This window comes from Palaemon carinicauda, chromosome 1 (assembly GCF_036898095.1).
Source record: "Palaemon carinicauda isolate YSFRI2023 chromosome 1, ASM3689809v2, whole genome shotgun sequence".
In the NCBI taxonomy this organism is placed as follows: domain Eukaryota; kingdom Metazoa; phylum Arthropoda; class Malacostraca; order Decapoda; family Palaemonidae; genus Palaemon; species Palaemon carinicauda.
Genome location: NC_090725.1, coordinates 97,505,446 through 97,526,533, shown reverse-complemented (window position 1 = coordinate 97,526,533; position 21,088 = coordinate 97,505,446). Strand labels below are relative to the sequence as shown.

Here is a 21,088-nt window from a genome sequence, read left to right as displayed (position 1 = left end):
TTATTTTACTGATTTAAGGGTAATTCTTTTCTTTGATTTGGTAAGTGTTTCATGAAAATGATGCGTGTTATGTTTTCACGGTTTGTATAGGAGTTCCTTGCCTAATGAGTTTCGAGTTCATTTCGGAGATCCTGATACTAGATCATGCTAATGAAACAGTTTTTGAGAAGCAGATAATGAAGAATGTTCTATATAATTTGACTGATTTTACCACAACTTTATTGTCGAGAAAGTTTTATGAGGAAATATTTCTCTTTATGAAATTTTCTCATTTTTTTTGTACTAGCTCCATTCAGGATGGAAAAGCTAAATTGAAGCTATATGTTTTTAACTCCATTAGACAATGAGACTTTATTTTTGTTGAACTGTAAGATATTACTACCAAGTATCACCCAAAATGGTGTCAAGGATATACCTTGGGTTTGTTTGGTCTAGACTGCTAGAGCTGTCAGCTGTTTTCTTAAGTCTAGTCAATATTGGTAATGTCTGCTGCTCTAAGCTATTTATTGTTTCATATCAGTATGTAGATACCTTTGGCTAAATGGGGATTTCGCTGATGTAATAGCAGTTTGTTTGATATAATAAATAGTGGATTTTATTGGGGAATCTAGAATCAACTTAAAGTGAAGTTAATCACCTTATTTCCTTATAGATTACTTTTTACCTGGATATCAATACCCTTTAATAAGATTGTGTTGGTGTACGATTTACAAAGAATAGATTGCTCTAGTTGGCAGCTTTCAAATATTTAGGTGGCAAATGTTCAAGGAAATTTGTAATTGTAAGTTTTCAATATTAAACTTACCCGATAATCATGTAGCTGTCAACTCCGTTGCCCGACAGAATTCTACGGGAGGGATACGCCAGCTATCACTATACTAGAAGGGGGTGTACTCACAAGCGCCACCTGTGGCCAGGTACTACAGTACTTGTTGTTGACGCCACCTCACTTTTTCCTCTGTCGTGCTTCCGGCAAGACGTTCTTGGATACGCTTATGATTTTGGAGTATTGTTCACGGTTTGGTGAAGTATTTCTCTAAAATTTGCAGCTATTCGCTATACTGGAAACTTCTATATTAGCTTAGTTAGCTTTTGGAATTAATTTGATTAATTATGGTGACGAAGAGAGTATGAACTCTCTTTCACCTTTAAATGGCCGACCCTTCCCTTAGACGGAAGTGTTGGTGTCTAAGAGAGTATAGACTCTCTTTCTTAATTTTGCTTAACAAAAGTTATAGATTTATTTTATATCTCTCCGCCTCTTATAGGCCTCTTCGATTAACTTCCTTTTATTATAAACTTATTAAAATTAATTTTTATATTTGTTTATATTCGACCTTCCTAATAGTAGGCGGTCTTTTCTTGGTACCGAAGTTAATTAACTTTGAGCCCGTCATTTCGGTTTTACCTGTTAACATATTATGCTATTTTAATGTCTTTGAAAGAATTTCTTTGATAGTCTCGTACTGTTTTCAAAGTTGAACTAACGTTTTGTTTTGTCTCTGCAGTTGTTGACGTTCAGAACGTTCAACTTGCGCTCTATCGTTACGATAGAGAAAGAATTTTCACGGTTTCACGTTGCAGTAAGAGTAACCGTGTCTAGCGTTTTGTTCATTCTTTCTTAACTTAATGGTTTTAATCCTAATAAAGGAACTTTTCATTTTGGGAAATATTTCAGTTTTTTCCTTTAACAATAATATGTTTTAACGATATATATGATTGGGCTCTTCTCTCAGGTTCTAAGTCAAGAGAGAGAGAGAGAGAGAGAGAGATAGAGACGGAGGGAGAAAGAGGAGGATAAACGTTTCATTCAAGCGAGTAACGTTGTTATCGTTTTTGCTCTTCTCCCTAGTCTCTTTAGGGGAAGAAGGTAAACGTTTCTAGAGTGATCTAGTGTTTAGTCTCTTTCCAGCCACTGAATTATTTATCTTTCATTAGATTTTTCTGTTACATTGTAATTCTGTTTTCGCAATTACTAACTTTTGAGAAAGGATAGAATTGCGTGTTTCAGGTACAAACCACTTAAAGTTTCGAGTTCAGTGAAATAAGTGCAAACAGAAAATCAAAGTGATAAGTGATTAGCGCAAAGTGTGTCAGTGTTGTGCGTGAGGGTACTTCTGTGCGCGCCAGTCGTCCTCCCAGTCCGGGACCTCTTGCAAGCTCCCAAGCCCAGGGGAGAAGCAATGTCGAAGGGCAAAAGGGTTCAGCAGGCCTTGATCGGCGCACAGAAGTATCCTCGGTGGTTGCGGGCGTGTCTTACCGAGACCGTCACTCCCACCCGCAGACGATTGAGCCCTTATTTTGCTCGTCTGCAGAAAAAATTTAGGGGAGAAAACGCTGGTCTCAGGTCTCAAGACCTCTTAAACGTAAAGTCCAGACCTATGCCAGACGTACGAAGTTAGAGTTCAACAACCCGGATGCAGTCATTGGGTTAGCTCTGACTCGCCGCAGTCATCAGTTGAATGCACTCCGCCTAAGAGGAGTAAGGTTCTGCCGCAACAGATCTCTACTGTTAAGGCTTTACCTCAGCAGACCTTAGTGTCTGCCGACCCCAAGTTGACTCTACTGCAGTCCATGCAGTCACAACTTTCGGTCTTGATGCGTGAGTGTCGGGCTGAGAAGGTTGCGCCTCCGCCTGCGCTCGCTCCGCCTGCGCTCGCTCCGCCTGACCGCAGTACCGCCTGCCAGGCGTACGATGTTGAGCCACGTTATGAGTTTACTGATCCCAGTGGTGTGCAGCTCCCTCCGCCTTCCTTAAGGCAACCTCAGCAATGGGAACAGGAGGCTTATACCTCTCTTCCTCCGCTTCCACTTGCTGTTCCACCAGTGAGGCAACACTCGCTTGAGGTACAACAACCTCTCCCATCCATGAGTCAGTCTCCTCAGCTCTCGCTGCAGCGAGCTCAACCCTCCTCAAGGCAAGCACCTCAACACCTTAGCCTTGCGCCTCAGGAGCCTCAACTTGCGAGACTTTTACTGCGTTCTGCGCAGCCACTACCTTTTCGCTCTCAGCTCACACCGCAGGAACCTCAACTCGTTCCTCAGGAACTTGCTACTGCGCATCCGCCAACCACTCAGCAAGCGCAACCCTTGAGTTCAGCCACTCATGCCAGGAGTCAGCCTCCTCCACCCATGCGCCTACCTTCTGCTGATCAGCCTTTGCAGACTGAGCCTCAGGTGTTCCCTCAACAGAGTCTTTAAGAGGAAACCACAACTATTGTTGTTCCAGCTCGTTCTGACTCTGCTGTTCAGCTTACCTTACCTCCATTTTCAAACATTATGATAATGGAGGTTATTTTTATTACTTATAAAAATATATTTGTATTCCTTGCAATATATTTTTAACAATATCGCAAAATATGGCAAAAATATGAATCATGAGTTATGAATGTAAGGTAAATATTATGTTGATATTAAAACCCCATGCAAGCATGCATAAAGCACTCTAGCACTGGTCATGGAATTTCTGAGAAATGTTAAACGCCATGCACACGCTCTGCTTACCTTACAGCATGCTCTACATACAGCATGCTCTGCTTACAGCATGCTCTGCATACAACATGCTCTGCATACAGCATGCTCTGCATTCAGCATGCTCTGCATACAACATGCTCTACATACAGCATGCTTTGCATACAGCATGCTCTGCATACAACATGCTCTGCATACAGCATGCTCTGCATTCAGCATGCTCTGCATACAACATGCTCTGCATACAGCATGCTCTGCATTCAGCATGCTCTGCATACAACATGCTCTACATACAGCATGCTCTGCATACAGCATACTCTGCATACAACATGCTCTGCATACCTTACCGCATGCTTCTCAGTCACACATCTTTGGTTGTTGCCAACTCACTAGACTGTCAAGCAGTTTCATAACGTTGCCTTCTAGTCTGCTGCTTTTGCACCAGTGAAACCCTCACTGAGAGAACTTAGCTTTTCTAGGATATGGTCCCTGTAGATGAGAAAGTTCTTTTCTCCCTCCTTCTGATATTCCCTTGAGGACTCTGTCATTTGGAGGGAGCCTTTAGCTGCGTAGCCTCCTATGGACTTTTATTTAAGCATAACATGCTTCCAGGGAAGGTAATGGTTCCACTTCAGTCGCTAATCCCGTCTGTTACCACACCTGCTCCCATAGACCTTGAGCTGTGTTGCAAGACATGCAGTCCAAGCTTAGTCCTTGTTAGAGGATTTTTTGTTTACGGAGTCAATGTGTCACGGGGAAGACGTTCAACAACCAGCAGAAGTGACTTGTTGTGACGCAGTGCGGCAACCTCAGCAACCCAATAAGGAGTTGTCTGTACGACCCAGACAGTCTAGACAGATTCGGGTTGTCACTGTACTTCCTCGCTTGCCCATGGTTGACAGTTCACAGACTGTGCAGCAGTACCATGATCTTGTGTCCGGCTCCGTCAGACGACTGGCTTTTAAGAGCTCCCTCAAGTCGTCGCTGTCTGGAGATTTTCAAATGGACTATGGATCTGACCAAGGAACTGGGCCTCCTGGTCAATTTTGAGGAGTCTCAGCTCGTCCCATCCCAGACCATTGTCTCCTTGGGTATGGATCTTCAGAGTCGAGCTTTTCGGGCTTCTCCGTCGGCCCCAAGGATCTTCCAAGCCCTAGAATGCATCCAGAGCATGCTGAGAAGGAACCGATGCTCAGTCAGGTAGTGGATGAGTCTAAGAGGGACACTTTCATCGCTGGCCCTGTTCATCGTGTTAGGGAGACTCCACCTCCCCCCCTTCAGTATCATCTAGCTGCTCACTGGATAAAGGACATGACGCTAGAGACGGTCTCAGTTCCTGTTTCCGAAGAGAGGAGGTCTTCTCTCGCGTGGTGTAAGAACAGCTTTCTTCTCAAGGAAGTCTACCTTTGGCTGTTCAGAAACACTACCGCCGTCTCCTCTCGGACGCATCAGACACGGGCTGGGGTGCGACTTTGGACGGACAAGAATGCTCGGGAACATGGAATCAGGAGCAAAGGACACTTCACATCAATTGCAAGGAGTTGTTGGCGGTTATTCTGGCCTTGATAAACTTCAAGTCCCTCCAGCTTAACAAAGTGGTGGAGGTGGACTCTGACAACACCACAGCCCTGGCTTACATCTTCAAGCAGGGAGGGACTCTTTCGTGGAAGTTGTTCTAGATCGCAAAGGACCTACTCATCTGGTCTAAAGATCGAAAGCTAACTGGTAACGAGGTTCATTCAGGGCGGTATGAATGTCATGGCAGATCACCTCAGCCGGAAGGGTCAGGTCATCCCCACAGAGTGGACCCTTCTCAAGAATGTTTGCAGCAGACTTTGGGCCCTGTGGGGTCAGCCAACCATAGATCTGTTCGCTACCTCGATAACCTAGAGACTCCTGTTGTATTGTTCTCCGATTCCAGACCCAGCAGCAGTTCACGTGGATGCTTTTCTGCTGGATTGGTTCCATCTCGACCTGTATGCATTCCCGCCGTTCAAGATTGTCAACAGGGTACTTCAGAAGTTCTCCTCTCACAAAGGGACACGGCTGACGTTGGTTGGCTCCGCTCTGGCCCGCGAGAGAATGGTTCTTAGAGGTACTGCAATGGCTGGTCGACATTCCCAGGACTCTTCCTCTAGGAGTGAACCTTCTAAGTCTACCTCACGTAAAGAAGGTACACCCAATCCTCCACGCTCTTCGTCTGACTGCCTTCAGACTTTCGAAAGACTCTCAAGAGCTAGGGGCTTTTCGAAGGAGGCAGCCAGAGCGATTGCCAAAGCAAGGAGAACATCCACTCTCAGAATCTATCAGTCTCAAGGGGAAGTCTTCCGTAGCTGGTACAAGACCAATGCAGTTTCCTCAACCAGTACCACTGTAACCCAGATTGCTGACTTCCTGTTATATCTAAGGAAAGTAAGATCCCTTTCAGCTCCTACGATCAAGGGTTACAGAAGTATGTTGGCAGCGGTTTTCCGCCACAGAGGCTTGGATCTTTCCACCAACAAAGATCTACAGGACCTCCCTAGGTCTTTTGAGACCTCAAAGGAACGTCGGTTGTCCACTCCAGGCTGGAATCTAGACGTGGTCCTAAGGTTCCTTATGTCATCAAGATTTGAACCTCTCCAATCAGCCTCTTTTTAGGACCTCACATTAAAAACTCTTTTCCTCGTGTGCTTGACAACAGCTAAAAGAGTAAGTGAGATCCACGCCTTCAGCAGGATCATTGTTTTCACATCTGAAACGGCTACATGTTCCTTGCAGCTCGGTTTTTGCTAAACGAGCTTCCTTCACGTCCTTGGCCTAAGTCGTTCGAGATCCCAAGCCTGTCCAACTTGGTGGGGAATGAACTGAAGAGAGTACTTTGCCCAGTTAGAGCTCTTAGGTACTATCTAAAAGGTCTTAACCTTTACAAGGACAATCAGAAGCCTTATAGTGTGCTATCAAGAAACCTTCTTTTCCAAGTTCTAAGAACTCAGTTTCTTACTATTCAGGCTTCTGATTAGAGAAACACATTCTCATCTGAAGGAAGAAGACCTTGCTTTGCTGAAGGTAAGGACACATGAAGTGAGAGCTGTGGCTACTTCAGTGGCCTTCAAACAGAGCCATTCTCTGCAGAGTGTTATGGATGCAACCTATTGGAGAAGCAAGTCAGTGTTCGCATCATTCTATCTCAAAGATGTCCAGTCTCTTTACGAGTACTGCTACACCCTGGGACCATTCGTAGCAACGAATGCAGTAGTAGGCGAGGGCTCAGCCACTACATTCCCATAATCCCATAACCTTTTAACCTTTCTCTTGAATACTTTTTATGGGTTGTACGGTCGGCTAAGAAGCCTTCCACATCCTTGTTGATTTGGCGGGTGGTCAATTCTTTCTTGAGAAGCGCCGAGGTTAAAGGTTGTGATGAGGTCCTTTAGTATGGGTTGCAGCCCTGTATACTTTAGCACCTTTGAGTTGATTCAGCCTTCCAAGAGGAACGCTGCGCTCAGTAACGAAGACGATCTTATTAAAGGCAGAGTAACGGTTCAAGTCGACTTCCTTACCAGGTACTTATTATTTCATTGTTATTGTGGATAACTGATTATATGAAATACGGGATACTTAGCTATCCTTTAGTCTTGTACACTGGTTTTTCACCCACCCCCCTGGGTGTGAATCAGCTACATGATTATCGGGTAAGTTTAATATTGAAAAATGTTATTTTCATTAGTAAAATAAATTTTTGAATATACTTACCCGATAATCATGATTTAATTGACCCACCCTTCCTCCCCATAGAGAACCAGTGGACCGAGGAAAAAGTGAGGTGGCGTCAACAACAAGTACTGTAGTACCTGGCCACAGGTGGCGCTTGTGAGTACACCCCCTTCTAGTATAGTGATAGCTGGCGTATCCCTCCCGTAGAATTCTGTCGGGCAACGGAGTTGACAGCTACATGATTATCGGGTAAGTATATTCAAAAATTTATTTTACTAATGAAAATAACATATTATTGTAGCTTTCTTAAGCATTAGGCAATATTTAATTTAGCTTGTGAAATCTTGTTAGTCATAGAAGAAGAAGAATATTTATAAAGGTACTGTACCTACAATGAAGGTCTACTGATTTGAAAGAGTTGATGGAACAATTAGGTCAACGGTGTGGACAAGGCAAAGGAATTTAGTTGATCTTTTTTGAGTGTCCATTGAATCCTGCTGTATGAACAGCTTTTATAAAGTCTGTGATAAAGTAATAATTATTTTGACTTTGATTACAGCACGTAAAGTTTGCTGCTACCAGATCCATATGCCTTAAAGATAGATACCTCATTTTACCTATGTAAGGTGTACTTTTTCCGTTTAGTCTTTTATGGTTATTGACAGTAATTATTGACTTAAAGTCTGGAAATGTCTTTACCATTTGCTACTCTAGGCCAAGTAGCTTGGTGTTCTTTCTGGAGCACCATCTGTCAACTTTTACATGAAAACTTTCATGGGTGAAGATTTTCTTCTGTCCAGTTGCATTGTCATAACATCACTTGGAGCTGCTATGGTGATATTATTTATACAAGGGTTATGTAATGATGCCTCAAGACATTTTAGAAAGCAAAAGGATATCCACCTTAAAAAAAATAAAAAACAAACTGGAATACACTATTTATCAAACTTGGGGCTACAAATGGAAGACTTCATCATTTACTGCCAATTTGCTGATCTCTCACTGTTTTATGTTTTAAAGGGTGAAGAAATCTTATTTTCGTGCATTTGGGACTACTTTATGTATATCTAAACTTCAATCTTTCCTGTTGAACTTGAGAGAGAAGTTTTAACCAGATCCAGCTTGCAAAGTGACATTGTTCCCATACTAACAAACCTTACGTTATTTATGTAGATTATCTTTCGGCAAAGCTTGAAGGTAGCCATTAGACTAAAAGTGCGAGGTGGCAACCCTGCCTAACCATTTGAGTGGGTAGGCTGAGGGGTGGGTGCGGGTACCCAGTCGCCTTTATATATACTCTCACGGCCTGAGCTGTGTCAATTTTTTCTTTTTGCTTGTAGAGAGCAGATGTCTCCTCTCTCTCTCTCTTCCAATTGCTGCCATTGACTTTGTAATTTATTTTGCTTGCTCTTTTTAGGTGTGCTTGTGCTTCTGATCACCCTCATGCGGATATGTCCTAGGCGTGAGGGTGCTGCATGCGGTACCATCATGTCATTGGTGGATACTGACCCGCACTCTGTATCCTTCATGTAGAAGGCATCTTTGCGAGCAGGGTTCGACTTGTGAAGTGTGTAGGGAGTGGCCTGCCTCCCAATGGGGGAGGTTTGGATGGCGCAGAAAGAAGGTGGCAAAGCGCGATCTTTCTCCCTCAGGGGTTAGGAAAGCGTGTTGTTCTTAACCCCAAACCAAATTTTAAAGCTCCTCGTTCGCTCTCTTCCGAGGGGAGATTGAGCAGGAGCGCAGACCTCATAACTCTTTGGCAACCCTGTGGTACTTTGGAGGGGTAGTTGTTTCCCCTAGAGGAGCAACTTCACCTCCAGCCACCGGGGAGCCATTTTCCCTTGCAGATGTGTTGCAGGTGTGGCCGTCCCTAGGGGTTTCTGCACCCCCTACGAAGGAAGAGTTTTTGCGACTTTCAGCGTGGTGCCAGGAAGGATCCTACTCCAGAGCTGTCAACATCCTATGCTTTGAAGGTTTGCGAGGAACATCTGTCGCCCTCTACTGATCCTTTCACACGTGGACGAGTCGATCCCTCGAGTTCGCCCCTCCAATGGCCTCCTAATGACTACGGTCCTGATCACCATCCTGGGACATTGTTGGGTGCTACTATAGCGTGAGGTTTACCACACTATAGCGTGAGATCTACCTCCCGTTAGTACTATAGCGTGAGGTCTACTGTTGAATTATTCGTCCCTCATAGATAAAACACATTTCATACATTTGTTTAAGCAATAAACACTTAATTTAAACATATCTTAAAAATGACTTGAATAGATAATTGGATTTCTAATTACATTAGAAATATGGAATAAAGGTAAAAATAAACATATCATATATTTCCATACATTTATTCTAGCGATACACACTTCGTACATCTTCTAAGAATGACACGAATAGATCATTGGAATTTATTCTCATCACCTTCCAGTAAAAATGATCAAGATGAGACTGGAACAGCTGACGACCAACACCTCCCATTAATCTCTTCAGAATCATCGTTTTACCGTCCAACCACGATCGCTCAATTGCCTGTGCTCCTGTCGCTGGATCCACATAATTTTGCTGGTGCTTCACTGTAGAATGTTGGTACCACATGGTATTTAGGTTTCTATAAGCAGGCCACTCATCTGAATGAATCACCAAACCATATGCTCATTCCCTTGCAATAATAGGGATTAGAGTGTTGCGGTCACGCCGTTCCACCCAAAAGTACCGACAGTCTTCAGCAACATTTTTAGTACCCTCAATTGATGATATCTCTTTTAGGCTGAGGGAAAAACTGATTTAGGAGCTCCATTTGCTTCCTTTTATATGAGCAGGTTCGATGGTTAGGTAGGGGGCTCTGCGACGCTGGTCACGCGGTAGACCTCACCCTCCACCTGGGTAGGCGACATATGGCGGTAGACCTCACACTATAGTAGCACCCATTATTGTCTGTTGTTCCCCACAGGAATACTTCAGCTGTAGGAGATGATCTTCAAGAGACCAGCGCTCCTTCCACCAGCGGCACACTAGAATGAGAGTCTCATTCTTTTCGTCCTTCGGAACACTTCTCCAGATCGTCGTTCGTGGCAATCTGAAGATCATACAGATCGTAGGTCATCACGATCTCAATGCTCTTTGTTCAGAAGGCGTTCTCGCTCTAGAGCTTCATGCTCACAAGACCAACGGTCTCAATGCTCTCCTCGGAGGCGTTCCTCTTCTCGAGGTAAAGTCTCGCAATCGCGTTCTTCACAATCACAAGCAACTGAGTCTAGACCTAGGTCCAGACGCTAGATCACGAGGACGAAGCTCCCATTCACGAGGGCAAAGTTGACACTCGCGAGGGCACCATTCGCGAGGACGAAGCTCCCGTTCACGAGGGCAACGTTGACGCTTGCGAGGACTATGTTCACAATCATGAGGCCAACGCTCACGTTCGCAAGCTAGGCACTCGGGACGTTCACGCCGTTCACGATCAAGGGATAGACACTCCCGATCACGAACAGTACTTTCACGATCATGAACCTTGCGTTCCCAATCAAGGAAGAGGTAAGCGCATGCGCATTCCATCAGCACATCGCTCCTCAACCCATACTTCTCCTAAGCGACCTCGTACAGAACCTGATCCTGAGACAGAACATTCTGCAAACAGGCATTCAGCTAAGCTACCTCTAGCTCTCTTTGTTGTTTGGGGTGCCTTAGCTCAGCATTCGCTTATGCAATGCTCTTTAACGCGTTCCTCCCTGACGCGCTCAACAGCGCCCCTGCTCAAAGGCCCTCATTACCGACTACGTCTAGTGTAGGTGGTCCTCTAAAGAAACAGAAATGTTCAAAGCTTCCACCGTCCAGTTTGGCTCCTAGTGCTCGTGTTACGAGCACCCCTACTCGTGAATCGCGTCCATTGTCACTCGAAACTCGCGATTTTGCACTTAAATCTCATGATTACGTGCACAAATCGGCAATTTCCATGAGCGATTCACGAGTAGGGGTTTGGGAACCGCGAGCAAGTGCAGTACCAACACCTCCGCCTCCGGCTTCTACCACCTCTGACGTCAGGCCTATACCCTTTCCAGATGGATTTAAGGAGCCCTCTAATAGATATGCCAACATACCTATTAGGCTGGACCATCCTCTTTGCTTGACAAAGGAGTACCTCCTGTTGCCACAGAGACTCTCTCCTACGTCTATGCAGGCTTCTTCTAGGGTTCTTCCTTGAAGATGTTCTCCTCCACCGCCGCAGCCCCCGACTGTTCCAGTTAGGGATACTCCTCGGATTCCTTTGGAGTCTTGAATTAAGTTCGTCTAATAAGAGTTCTGACCCTAGAAGGAGACATTTGTCGGACAGGGCACGACGATCTTCCCCATCTCGATCTATTGCCGAGGTGCCTCCACCTTCTGATCCTTATCTCTATAACCTTCCCTTTACTCCAGTGAAGGTGAGGGAGACCATGGCTAAGAGACAGAAGAGGAGGATGAGAGGCGTAACTCCACCTCATGCCGTTCTCATCCATCCTAGGACAAGTGGGGACATCGGCTCTCCCAGGGAGATATCTCTGTCCACACTTCAACCTTAAAGAAATTGAGGCAGTGCCACCGGACCATCATCAAATTTCCTTATCTCCACCTGAGGAAGAGCCTATGGCTCCTGCAGCTAAGGCTTTGGCTACTGGTGTCCTTAAACCCTTGCAAATGCCTCCTTCCGGCATCTTGGAGGAACACTTTTCTGCGCGAAGGGAATCCAAGGACACCAAAACCAAACCCAAGAACGCCAAGGCAAGGGAAGCCCGTTTGGCAGAGGCAAACAGGAAGTCCCCTGTGGCAGGTCCCTCAGTTGATCCAGTCGATGACCCTAACCTACCCTAAGCTCTGGATGTTAGCCTGGAGGTAGATGAGCCATTGGACACAGATGACAAAAATCTTCCGAGGGCAGCTAATCCGAACCTTCACTCAGAACAAGAGAGATGCGAGTCGAAACATACCTTTTGGCAGGTCCTCTCTTGCATGAGGGCCATCAATAGGCTGTCAACTCCTGGTACCACCACCCAGGAAGGCAAGGATATGGTTCTCGATGAGATCTTTGAGACCCAGAAGCCTCCTAAGACCAGTGCAGCCTTGCCCTGTTCTAAAGGCCTGACAGCCACCATGTGGAAGGCTATCGCCCAAATAGCCGGAACTTACAGTTCCTTGAGGACAGGTTCCTCCTAACGATCTTTACCGCTTCCTTTCTTTTACAAAGGAAGTATAATGAAATGGGAGGGGAACTGCATTCCACCATGTCCCTCTACCCTTCGTTGGAATCCCTGATGTAGGGTCTTCCTACTTAAACCCTCTCCGCTTTGAGAGCTTCCCTCTTGGCAGTTGAGCTCCTCAACATAGAGAGAAGCGCGAAGTACCCCATGCAGGCTGCTTCGTGGCTCAACCTATGGTTGGTGTCCATGGGCTACATGGTGCTCTCCCACGATCTTTCAAAGGAATCCGCAAGGAAGTCTTTGGAGTCTTTCCTTTTGTTGGGTACCCAAACTTTTTTTGTCGCACCATGTTTTCAAAATGTGGGCGAATGTTACACTCAAGAGAAGGAAATTCCACAAAGAAGTGCCGAAGGTGGAAGTCTCATGTTTGAAGAATTCCACCTTGAGGGTTCATCTCTCTTCATTCCTGAGGAGATCGAGAGGGCTGCTGAGCGATGGAATAAATTGTTGAATGATTCTCTCCTCCATAGGGCCATAACATCAAGGCCCTTTGGAAGCCCATCCCAGTCTTCACGTGGTCAGCAGGCTACCTCTATTCCCTCAACTTCTAACAAGTCCTTCAGAGGAAAGAAGGGAGCGAAAGAGGATGGCTGACATGGTCACTCACGCTAAGAATGGCCGCCTCATAATAAGATCCCAGCAGTTGCAGCTTGATAGCCAACAAAGTCCTGACTTGTGGAGTTCCCCGACTGTAGAACTGTTCGCAAGAGCTCTGAACAGCAAGCTTCTGCTGAACTGTTCTCCAGTCTCAGACCCTCAGGCTCTATGACAGGATGCATTTGAACAACAATGGAACAACATCGACGTGTACACCTATCCCCTCATTCTGTCTGATGAGAAGATTTCTCAACAAGACCAGAGCATCCAAAAATCTAATGATAACCCTTGTAGCTCTGCTATGGCATCCTGCAGAGTGATTCCCGGACCTCCCGCAACTATTAGTAGATCTACTGAGAGAACTCCCTCCACAACCAGATCTACTCAAACAACCACACGCAAACATCTTCCACAGAACCGTGTAGTTGCTTTGACTTATGCCTGGAGACTATCCAGCGTCTCCTCTCTCAGAAGGGCTTTTCACAAGAAGTTGCTGAGAAATGTCCAGATACTTGCGTAAGTCCTCAGCCTCAGTGTACCAAGCAAAATGGACAATATTCTCTGGTTGCTGTTGTGGAAGGAATATCTCTCCTCGACGCCTCTATTCCCATAACAGCGGAGTTCCATGTATACCTTCAGGAGGAAAAGTTCCTTTCTCTCTCGGCTGCGAAAGGCTATCACTCAGGCTTGAGCCTCGCCTTTAAACTGAAACGAGTGGATATGAACTCTTCGTTTGAGCTTTCTTTACTCATACAGAGTTATGAGATCACTTGCCCTCAGTCAGAGATCAGGCCTCCTCCCTGGAACGTGGTTTGCATTTTGAGGTCCTTAAAAGGTCCTACCTACGAACCATTACGCCATGCAGCTGACCGAAACCTCACTTTGAAGACGGCATTCAAAGGGGATGGGGGGAAGTGACACTCAGCTTTGTCCCTGAGTTCATTGACAAGACTCAAAATCCGGGGTTACTGGACCTTAGATTCAGGCCCTTTCAGATTATGAGTATGTTCTGTAACCAATGATCCAGATCAATTGTTACTGTCCCCAGTGAGGAGTTTGAGATATTGTCTTGAACGCACTGTAGCAACACGGCCGCAACTAATATCACTTTTTGTTAGTTCTGGGAGGGTTAAGAGGAGGATTGCTAAGAACACTATTTCATCCTGGATATGCCAAGTAATTGGAAGAGCTCCAGTCCCTGATCCTCCTCCGGCTCGACAACCTAAAACCCAAGATGTCAGGGGTATCCATACATCCCTGGCATTCAAATGCAACTTTTCCGTATTGCAGGTATTACAGGTGGGCGTGTGAAAACGTCAGAAATCGTTTACAGCCCACTATTTACAAGACGTGACCCACAGGAGACTCGATATGTTTACTATTGATCCTGTGGTGGCTGCTCAACAAGTGGTTTAGAAATACCTTGGGCTCCTTGTTGGTCAAGTAGCAGATGGTTTAGGGCATTGGTTACCCTGGTTAAGACTGGGATGAATGAGAGTATGCCTGGCATTTTCCTTTCTTCATCTTCCCCACCCTTGGGGTACAACACCATAGGTCCCTCGTTAAGCTGGTTTCAACCTTAGCAGGTAATTATCACTTCCCTTGTATAGCCTAGTATAGTTATAAATGAACATATTGTTGACGTCCCCGTTGCTTCCTGTGATGTAAGCAATTGGAAACGTCTTTTTGTATTTTGTATATATAAACTCGGAATGTGTTCATACAAAATGTGCCTACCTTTCATGACAAATGAATTGCTCAGGCTGCTGTCATACTCATTTTGTATGTTAAGCGAGGTGTCAAGCTTTTCCCTAGACCACATTCATATACTGTACTAGTTAAACCATTGTCAGTGTCCATGCCAGAATTATTACTTCCACCCTCCTAAGAGTGAGTCATCCACATAAATAACATAAGGTTTGTTAGTATGGGAACAAATGACAAATTCAGAGATAATTTGTATTTTACATTAACTAATACAAACCTGTAGTGATTTATATAAATTGGCCCGCCATCACCTGTCCCCCAGAAGTCCTGCCTGCAATCAAAAAGTTACGCAGCTCATGGCTGTGATTGTTCAGGAATTGTCGGAAGCTAATGTAACTAAAGCTCAGTGGCACTATATTTTAATGGCATGTGGGAGGGCTGGGTACCTCCCAGCCACCCCTGGCATACCCAGGGTTGCCACCTCGCACTTTTAGTCTAATGGCTACCTTCCAGCTTTGCCGAAAGATAATCCACATAAATAACTCCAGGTTTGTATTCAGGAAAAATGCCAATTATCTCTGAATTTTTCATGTTTACCTTGGTATGTAATATCCTCTTGCAAGCTCCTGGGTAACGTAGGGAAAGCATTGTTAAGGGATCCTATACATTATATGTTTCTACATGGCATTTTCCAGATGGCAAGTCTGTATGTTGCTCCTGATTCATGTCATAGAATTAGATCCAAAGATGGTGTGATGATTTTGTAGTCCTTTGATTTCATCTATGGTTTGCGTTAGAACTTGTATAGGTGGTGTTACTTTGTACCATCAGTAATCTCTTGTAAGTGGTGTTCCTTTGTACTATCAGTAATCTCTTGACAGTTATTAAATCAGATCCCCTTGTCAGATTACTAAACATATAGAAAGACTGACGTGCTCATTTTGCTCTTGGATCCAAACCCCCGATACCATATTATAACACTGCCACAGACCAAGATCCTTTACTACCATATGGTAGTCATCAATATAAGTTATCTCCCTGATATGTTCAAGAATATCAGTCCACCGATACCTTGGTTTGCCAATCACCCGGATACTTTCTATTATGACTATCATAATAATCTTTATCGGTTCTTCAGACATTTTGGTACAATTTTTATCCCTTCATAGGCATTCTTATAAGTAAATTTTTTTTTCTGCTATTTTTCAAGGTTTCATATACTTCCCAATTGTTAGAAGGAATTGCAATTAAAATGCAGTAGTTATACAGTAGTAGAAGTTCTATTTACAGTGGTACCTCGGTTTATAAGTTTAATCCATTCCAGGAGCAAGTTCATAAACCAAAATGCACGTAAACCTCATAAGAAATAAAGGAAAATCACTCGATGCATTCCATACATCCATGAATACACATACAGTATACACTAAGTTTTAAAGGTTTGTAATGTTATATGAAGAACAAATTATAACCCTAACATAAATAATGAATACAAATTAATAATTTACAATAAAAAAATAGAAATATTTATGTCTTGACTAGTGTACGAGAGATAAGAGAGGAGGGAGAATCTCCCTCCATAAAAACTTTGCGTAAATTATTTGGAGTTCTTTTTTTTGAATGGCATTCACTATCATTAACTGAATAGCTTAATTTATGTTTTTTTTCACACTTTGTCATTGTTTTTATACACTCTTACGGTCAACTTTTACTGGCAAACTGTCTAGAAATGAGTTTTTGTCTTTTTTTTTTAAATGTTATGAAAATGGGACATTGCATTGTACGTAAATATTTTCGTTGCTCGCCCTCTCCAAGGCTTAGGTAGGTGATGTGTTTCTACAAAATTTTGCACGGTTTCCCACACTTTCAACATTTCCTTATTTCACTTGAAGCAAAAGGTTTGTCACTCTGTCTCTTTCTTTTCCTCAGATGAAATCTCCTCTGTTACCTCTTATTGGGGTTCTTTAGGCAACTCCCACAGCTCCTTGGGCGTCAACTCCTCGCTATCTGTTACAAGTTTATGCAACCCATCAAAAATAATTGGTAAATATTTTGATAAATATGCACACACATGCACTCCCCTCTCACCAGGGTGTGACTATTCCTTGTCCACCCTATTCGAGAGATGGGACGAGCTGAATGTGACTGAAAAAATATACAGTCAGGCGCCACTCTTTGCGAGGGTTAGTTAACAGAGACAGGCGCGAAAAGCACGAATTCGTGTATCTTTGGTGTCCTAGGAAGGGATAAATCCTATCCTAACCTAACAACTCGCTGCCCATTGCCTATGCTCAAATAATTTACGCACTAAGTACTGCCTAATATTGTTTTTACTTGGTTTCTATCACAGTATAAATAGTTTGTAATTAAATTATTAAGTGTACAATACTGTACATATACACGTGTACACTACGTACTGGACACGGTAAGGCTACAGTACAGTAGGTAATACTGGTACGTAGTCGCTGCGCTGACCGAAACAATAATTTTACTGAGTAGTCATCACATAGTTATAACAAAACACTGTTGTTCCTATCAAGTAATACTGTACCTATAACACTTGCTGATACTGTAGTGTATATTAATGTAATATATTTACAGTAGTATCACTACAGTACAGCTTAACTGTAGTGTAAGTATTTGCTGTTTTCATTCAGACGACTCGACTATTTTGACAAATCACCACACACATAGCCTACATTTATATACTGTACAGTATTGTAGAGTACAGTATGTCATTAATAAACACACTGTTGTGTAATACTGTTCTGTACAATATGTATACAGTTTGAAATTAACTAAGTGTACCTTTTTTATATGACGACCACTAACCATGTGCGTACAAAGTTCTATGCAGCTACTTGAAGCATTGTGCAATTCCTGATGCATCATCTCTTGCACAGTACTGTCCGACATCTACAGTAATCCGGGAATATTTATCTTATCTTCTACTTCAGTGGGTTAGAAACTTAAAATATAATGATAAAAGTATTGATAGTAACGTTATAATAATTGTGTAAACGCATACAGCCATAGTAACAACCGAACAAAAAACAGCCGTTTTGTTTTGAACCAACCACCCATTGAGATACTATCGCTAGAGAGTTAACGAGTCCTTTGGCTGGCCAGACAGTACTACATTGGATCCCTCTCTCTAGTTACGGCTCATTTTGTCTTTGGCTACACATACAACAAATAGTCTGGCCACATTCTGCTCTGTTGTCACACACCTGACAACACTGAGATTACCAAACAATTCTTCGCTCAAGGGTTTAACTACTGCAATGTAATTGTTCAATGGCTACTCTCTTCTTGGTAAGGGTAGAAGAGACTCTTTAGCTATGGTAAGCAGCTCTCCTAGGAGAAGGCTTCTTCAAAATCAAACCATTGTTCTCTGGTCTTAGGTAGAGCTATAGCCTCTGTACCATGGTCTTCCACTGTCTTGGATTAGAGTTTTCTTGCTTTGGGGACACTCGGCGATGTTCCATCTTATTTCTCTTCCTCTTTTTTTTTTTTTTTTTTTTTTAAACAAAGTTGAGGCCATAGTACAGAGACTTTGGCACTACCCAAGACTAGAGAACAATTGTTTGATTTTGGAGTGTCCTTCTCCTAGAAGAGCTGCTTACCATAGCTAAAGAGTTTATTCTACCCTTACCAAGAGGAAGGTAATCACTGAACAATTACAATATAATAGTTAACCCCTTGAGTGAAGAAGAATTGTTTGGTAATCTCAAGTGTTGTCAGGTGTATAAGGACAATGGAGGTTGTGGAAAGAATAGGCCAGGCTATTTGGTGTATGTGTAAGCAGACAAAAGGAGCCGTAAACAGAGAGAGGGATCCAATGTAGTACTGTCTTGCCAGTCATAGGACCCAATAACACTAGTAGTAGTATCTCAACGAGTGACTGGTGCCCTGGCCAACCTACTACCTACAGCTGTTTTGCTTGTTTTTCAATCATCGTATGATAGTAAACAAATAGTGAAAGACTGACATTTTCTCATTACTGTATACCCTTATTCACTATGGAGAAAAGATCAAGAAAATATACCTCCAAGCTGTACAGTATATGAAGGTAAGAAAACAAACAGTATTCATAGCCGCTATTCTGTTTGGAATCGAGGAAAGCTGTGTTCGAAACTGGAGGAAACAAAAACGAAATTTAGTGGAAACCTATGAATGTGCAAATCATATAATTAAATGTAAATACCAGATTTAGAAGATAACATTACAAAGTTTATGAAAACCAAGAATAAAGTTTTGTTATAACATCACAAATAATTTCCTAAGCTATATAATTAAGCACCACAGAGGTAAAAGCTATAAATTATCATGCATCGGCAACATGAATAAAACTCCGGTTAACTTCTGTATACGTGGTTCAACTCAACAATAAATAAAATGTGAGAGAAGTAAATTTTATTTCAAATAAAACTATTGAAAGTAGTCTGCTAATTGGAAAATGATAGATCAAGTAGGTTTCTTTTAGGAAATATGAAATATCCTTTGGTAGCATGCCTTAATCAGCTGATTTGGAAAGCAAAAACGAAAGCAATGGAAAAGATTATAATCGGCTGTTTTTATTTGCAAATCTGATACTAAAATGTGAATATTACAGGCATTATTCTGAGATACAGTTCAGTGAAACACCAGTCTAGTCAAAATCCAGTTTATTTAAAATATGGCTGTATTTTTTTTAACACAGTAAATGGATATATAGTGTATAGCAAGAGCTGGGTGGAGAGAGAAGAAAATGGCATGAAGCAAGCCCAGTGCTATTGGAAATCATAGCGCTATGAGATTTTTTTTATTGAAAATATTAGCTTTTTTATTTAATAGGTATTGCAGTTTTCTGTGTCACATATAAGTATAAACTCTCGTAAAGTGCGGGCTTTATAATATAAGGGAAATGCTCCTCCAGAAGATCCTAATGTCATCCCTTTCTACTTTCGGAATATTGGTGGAACATTGCCTTCGTGTAATTTTTTTGGAACATTGCCTTCGTGTAATTTTTTTGGAACATTGCCGTCGTGTAATTTTTTTTAGAATTAGAGATCACCTGCCTTGATATCATAGCTCACACTCTCACCATATTACAAAACTATGAATGCCTGTTCTTCTCTTGAAGTTTTTGAACCAGCCACAGCTCACTTTGAAGGTTTCTTTCTCTTCACTAGTGCACCTGGCTACTTTTTAACAAGGTCAGCATACAAAACTTTTTATTCACAAGTGCTATTTTTGGTTATATTTTTTGCTTACTGCTTCTCATGTATCCATATAAGAAGCAAGTTCTGGATGTTATGTAGAACACGCTGCTGATGTTTCCTCATTGTCAACACCCCTGTCACACAATCAATTGCTATGGTTTCTGTCTTCGTCAGGATTGTGCTTATCAGGGATGTTGTACGATTATACAGTATATTTTTCCCAGGTATGCCTAGTGTATTTTTACCATGTTTCTTGATGATTTGTTTTTCTCCTTTAAGGTAATCATCATCTTTCATTCTTTCTAGATTATCTTGGGGCCATTATCTAGATGCTGCAATTACTGTTAACTTGACTGTGAACAATTACGATCACAATTATATGAAAGAACACACTGCTGCAATCTTATGAAAGAACACTACTAAAGATGTAAGGTGGTGTTGGTATGGCTACTACAGAGTGAGTGAAAAAGTTAAAGATCTGAGCAAGGGGATGCAAGCAAAGGCGAAACAGAATTGTGTAAAAATCATGTGACCACTTGTGTGGGTGGCATATGGGTGCTGCACAACCTTATTCTGAGCAGTGTGTACTAGCACTGTTAGTATTTTTCCACAAGATATATGAATATGGATGAAAATATTTGCTCATAGATCTATACAAAGGTGGAACAAAATGGTGTAAAAATCTTAAGAACACAGATGGATGGCATGTAGGTACTGCACGTCTGTTTTCTGTGCAGCGTGTACTAGTTCTGTTAGTATTGTTCCACAAAAAGTGTAAATACAGATGAAAATGTTTGCTTGCAGACAGACACAATGGACGCATACCAAAAGGAATTTTATGGTCGCATACCATAATGAAGGTGTTGTGGTGGGCTGGAGGTTGCGTCCTTGCCTGGTGATTGCCGGACTGGGGTTAGATCGTTAGTTCCTTTGGTCGCTACAACCTCACCATCCTTATGAGCTAAGGATGGGGGTTTTAGGGGAGCCTATAGGTCTATCTGCTGAGTCATCAGTAGCCATTGCCTGGCCCTCCTTGGTCCTAGCTTGGTTGGAAAGGGGGCTTGGGGGCGCTGATCACATGTATATATGGTCAGTCACTAGAGCATTGTCTTGCTTGATAGGGCAATGTCACTGTCCCTTGCCTCTGCCATTCATGAGCAGCCTTTAAACCTTTAAACTAAGATA

General features: G+C 42.8%; 1 protein-coding gene across 6 annotated transcripts in view; it reads left to right on the top strand.

Annotated features, from left to right (window-relative positions):
- Positions 1-21,088, top strand: part of AMPKalpha (AMP-activated protein kinase alpha subunit) — a 238,031-nt gene that overhangs the window by 120,527 nt on the left and 96,416 nt on the right. For 2 of the 6 annotated variants that reach the window (XM_068382854.1, XM_068382861.1), the window contains one exon: positions 16,629-16,742. The exons of the other annotated variants lie outside the window; for them this stretch is intronic. In XM_068382854.1, the coding sequence (XP_068238955.1) occupies positions 16,629-16,742 (114 nt within the window). The remainder of the gene's footprint in view (positions 1-16,628; positions 16,743-21,088) is intronic. 6 annotated transcript variants of the gene reach the window in all.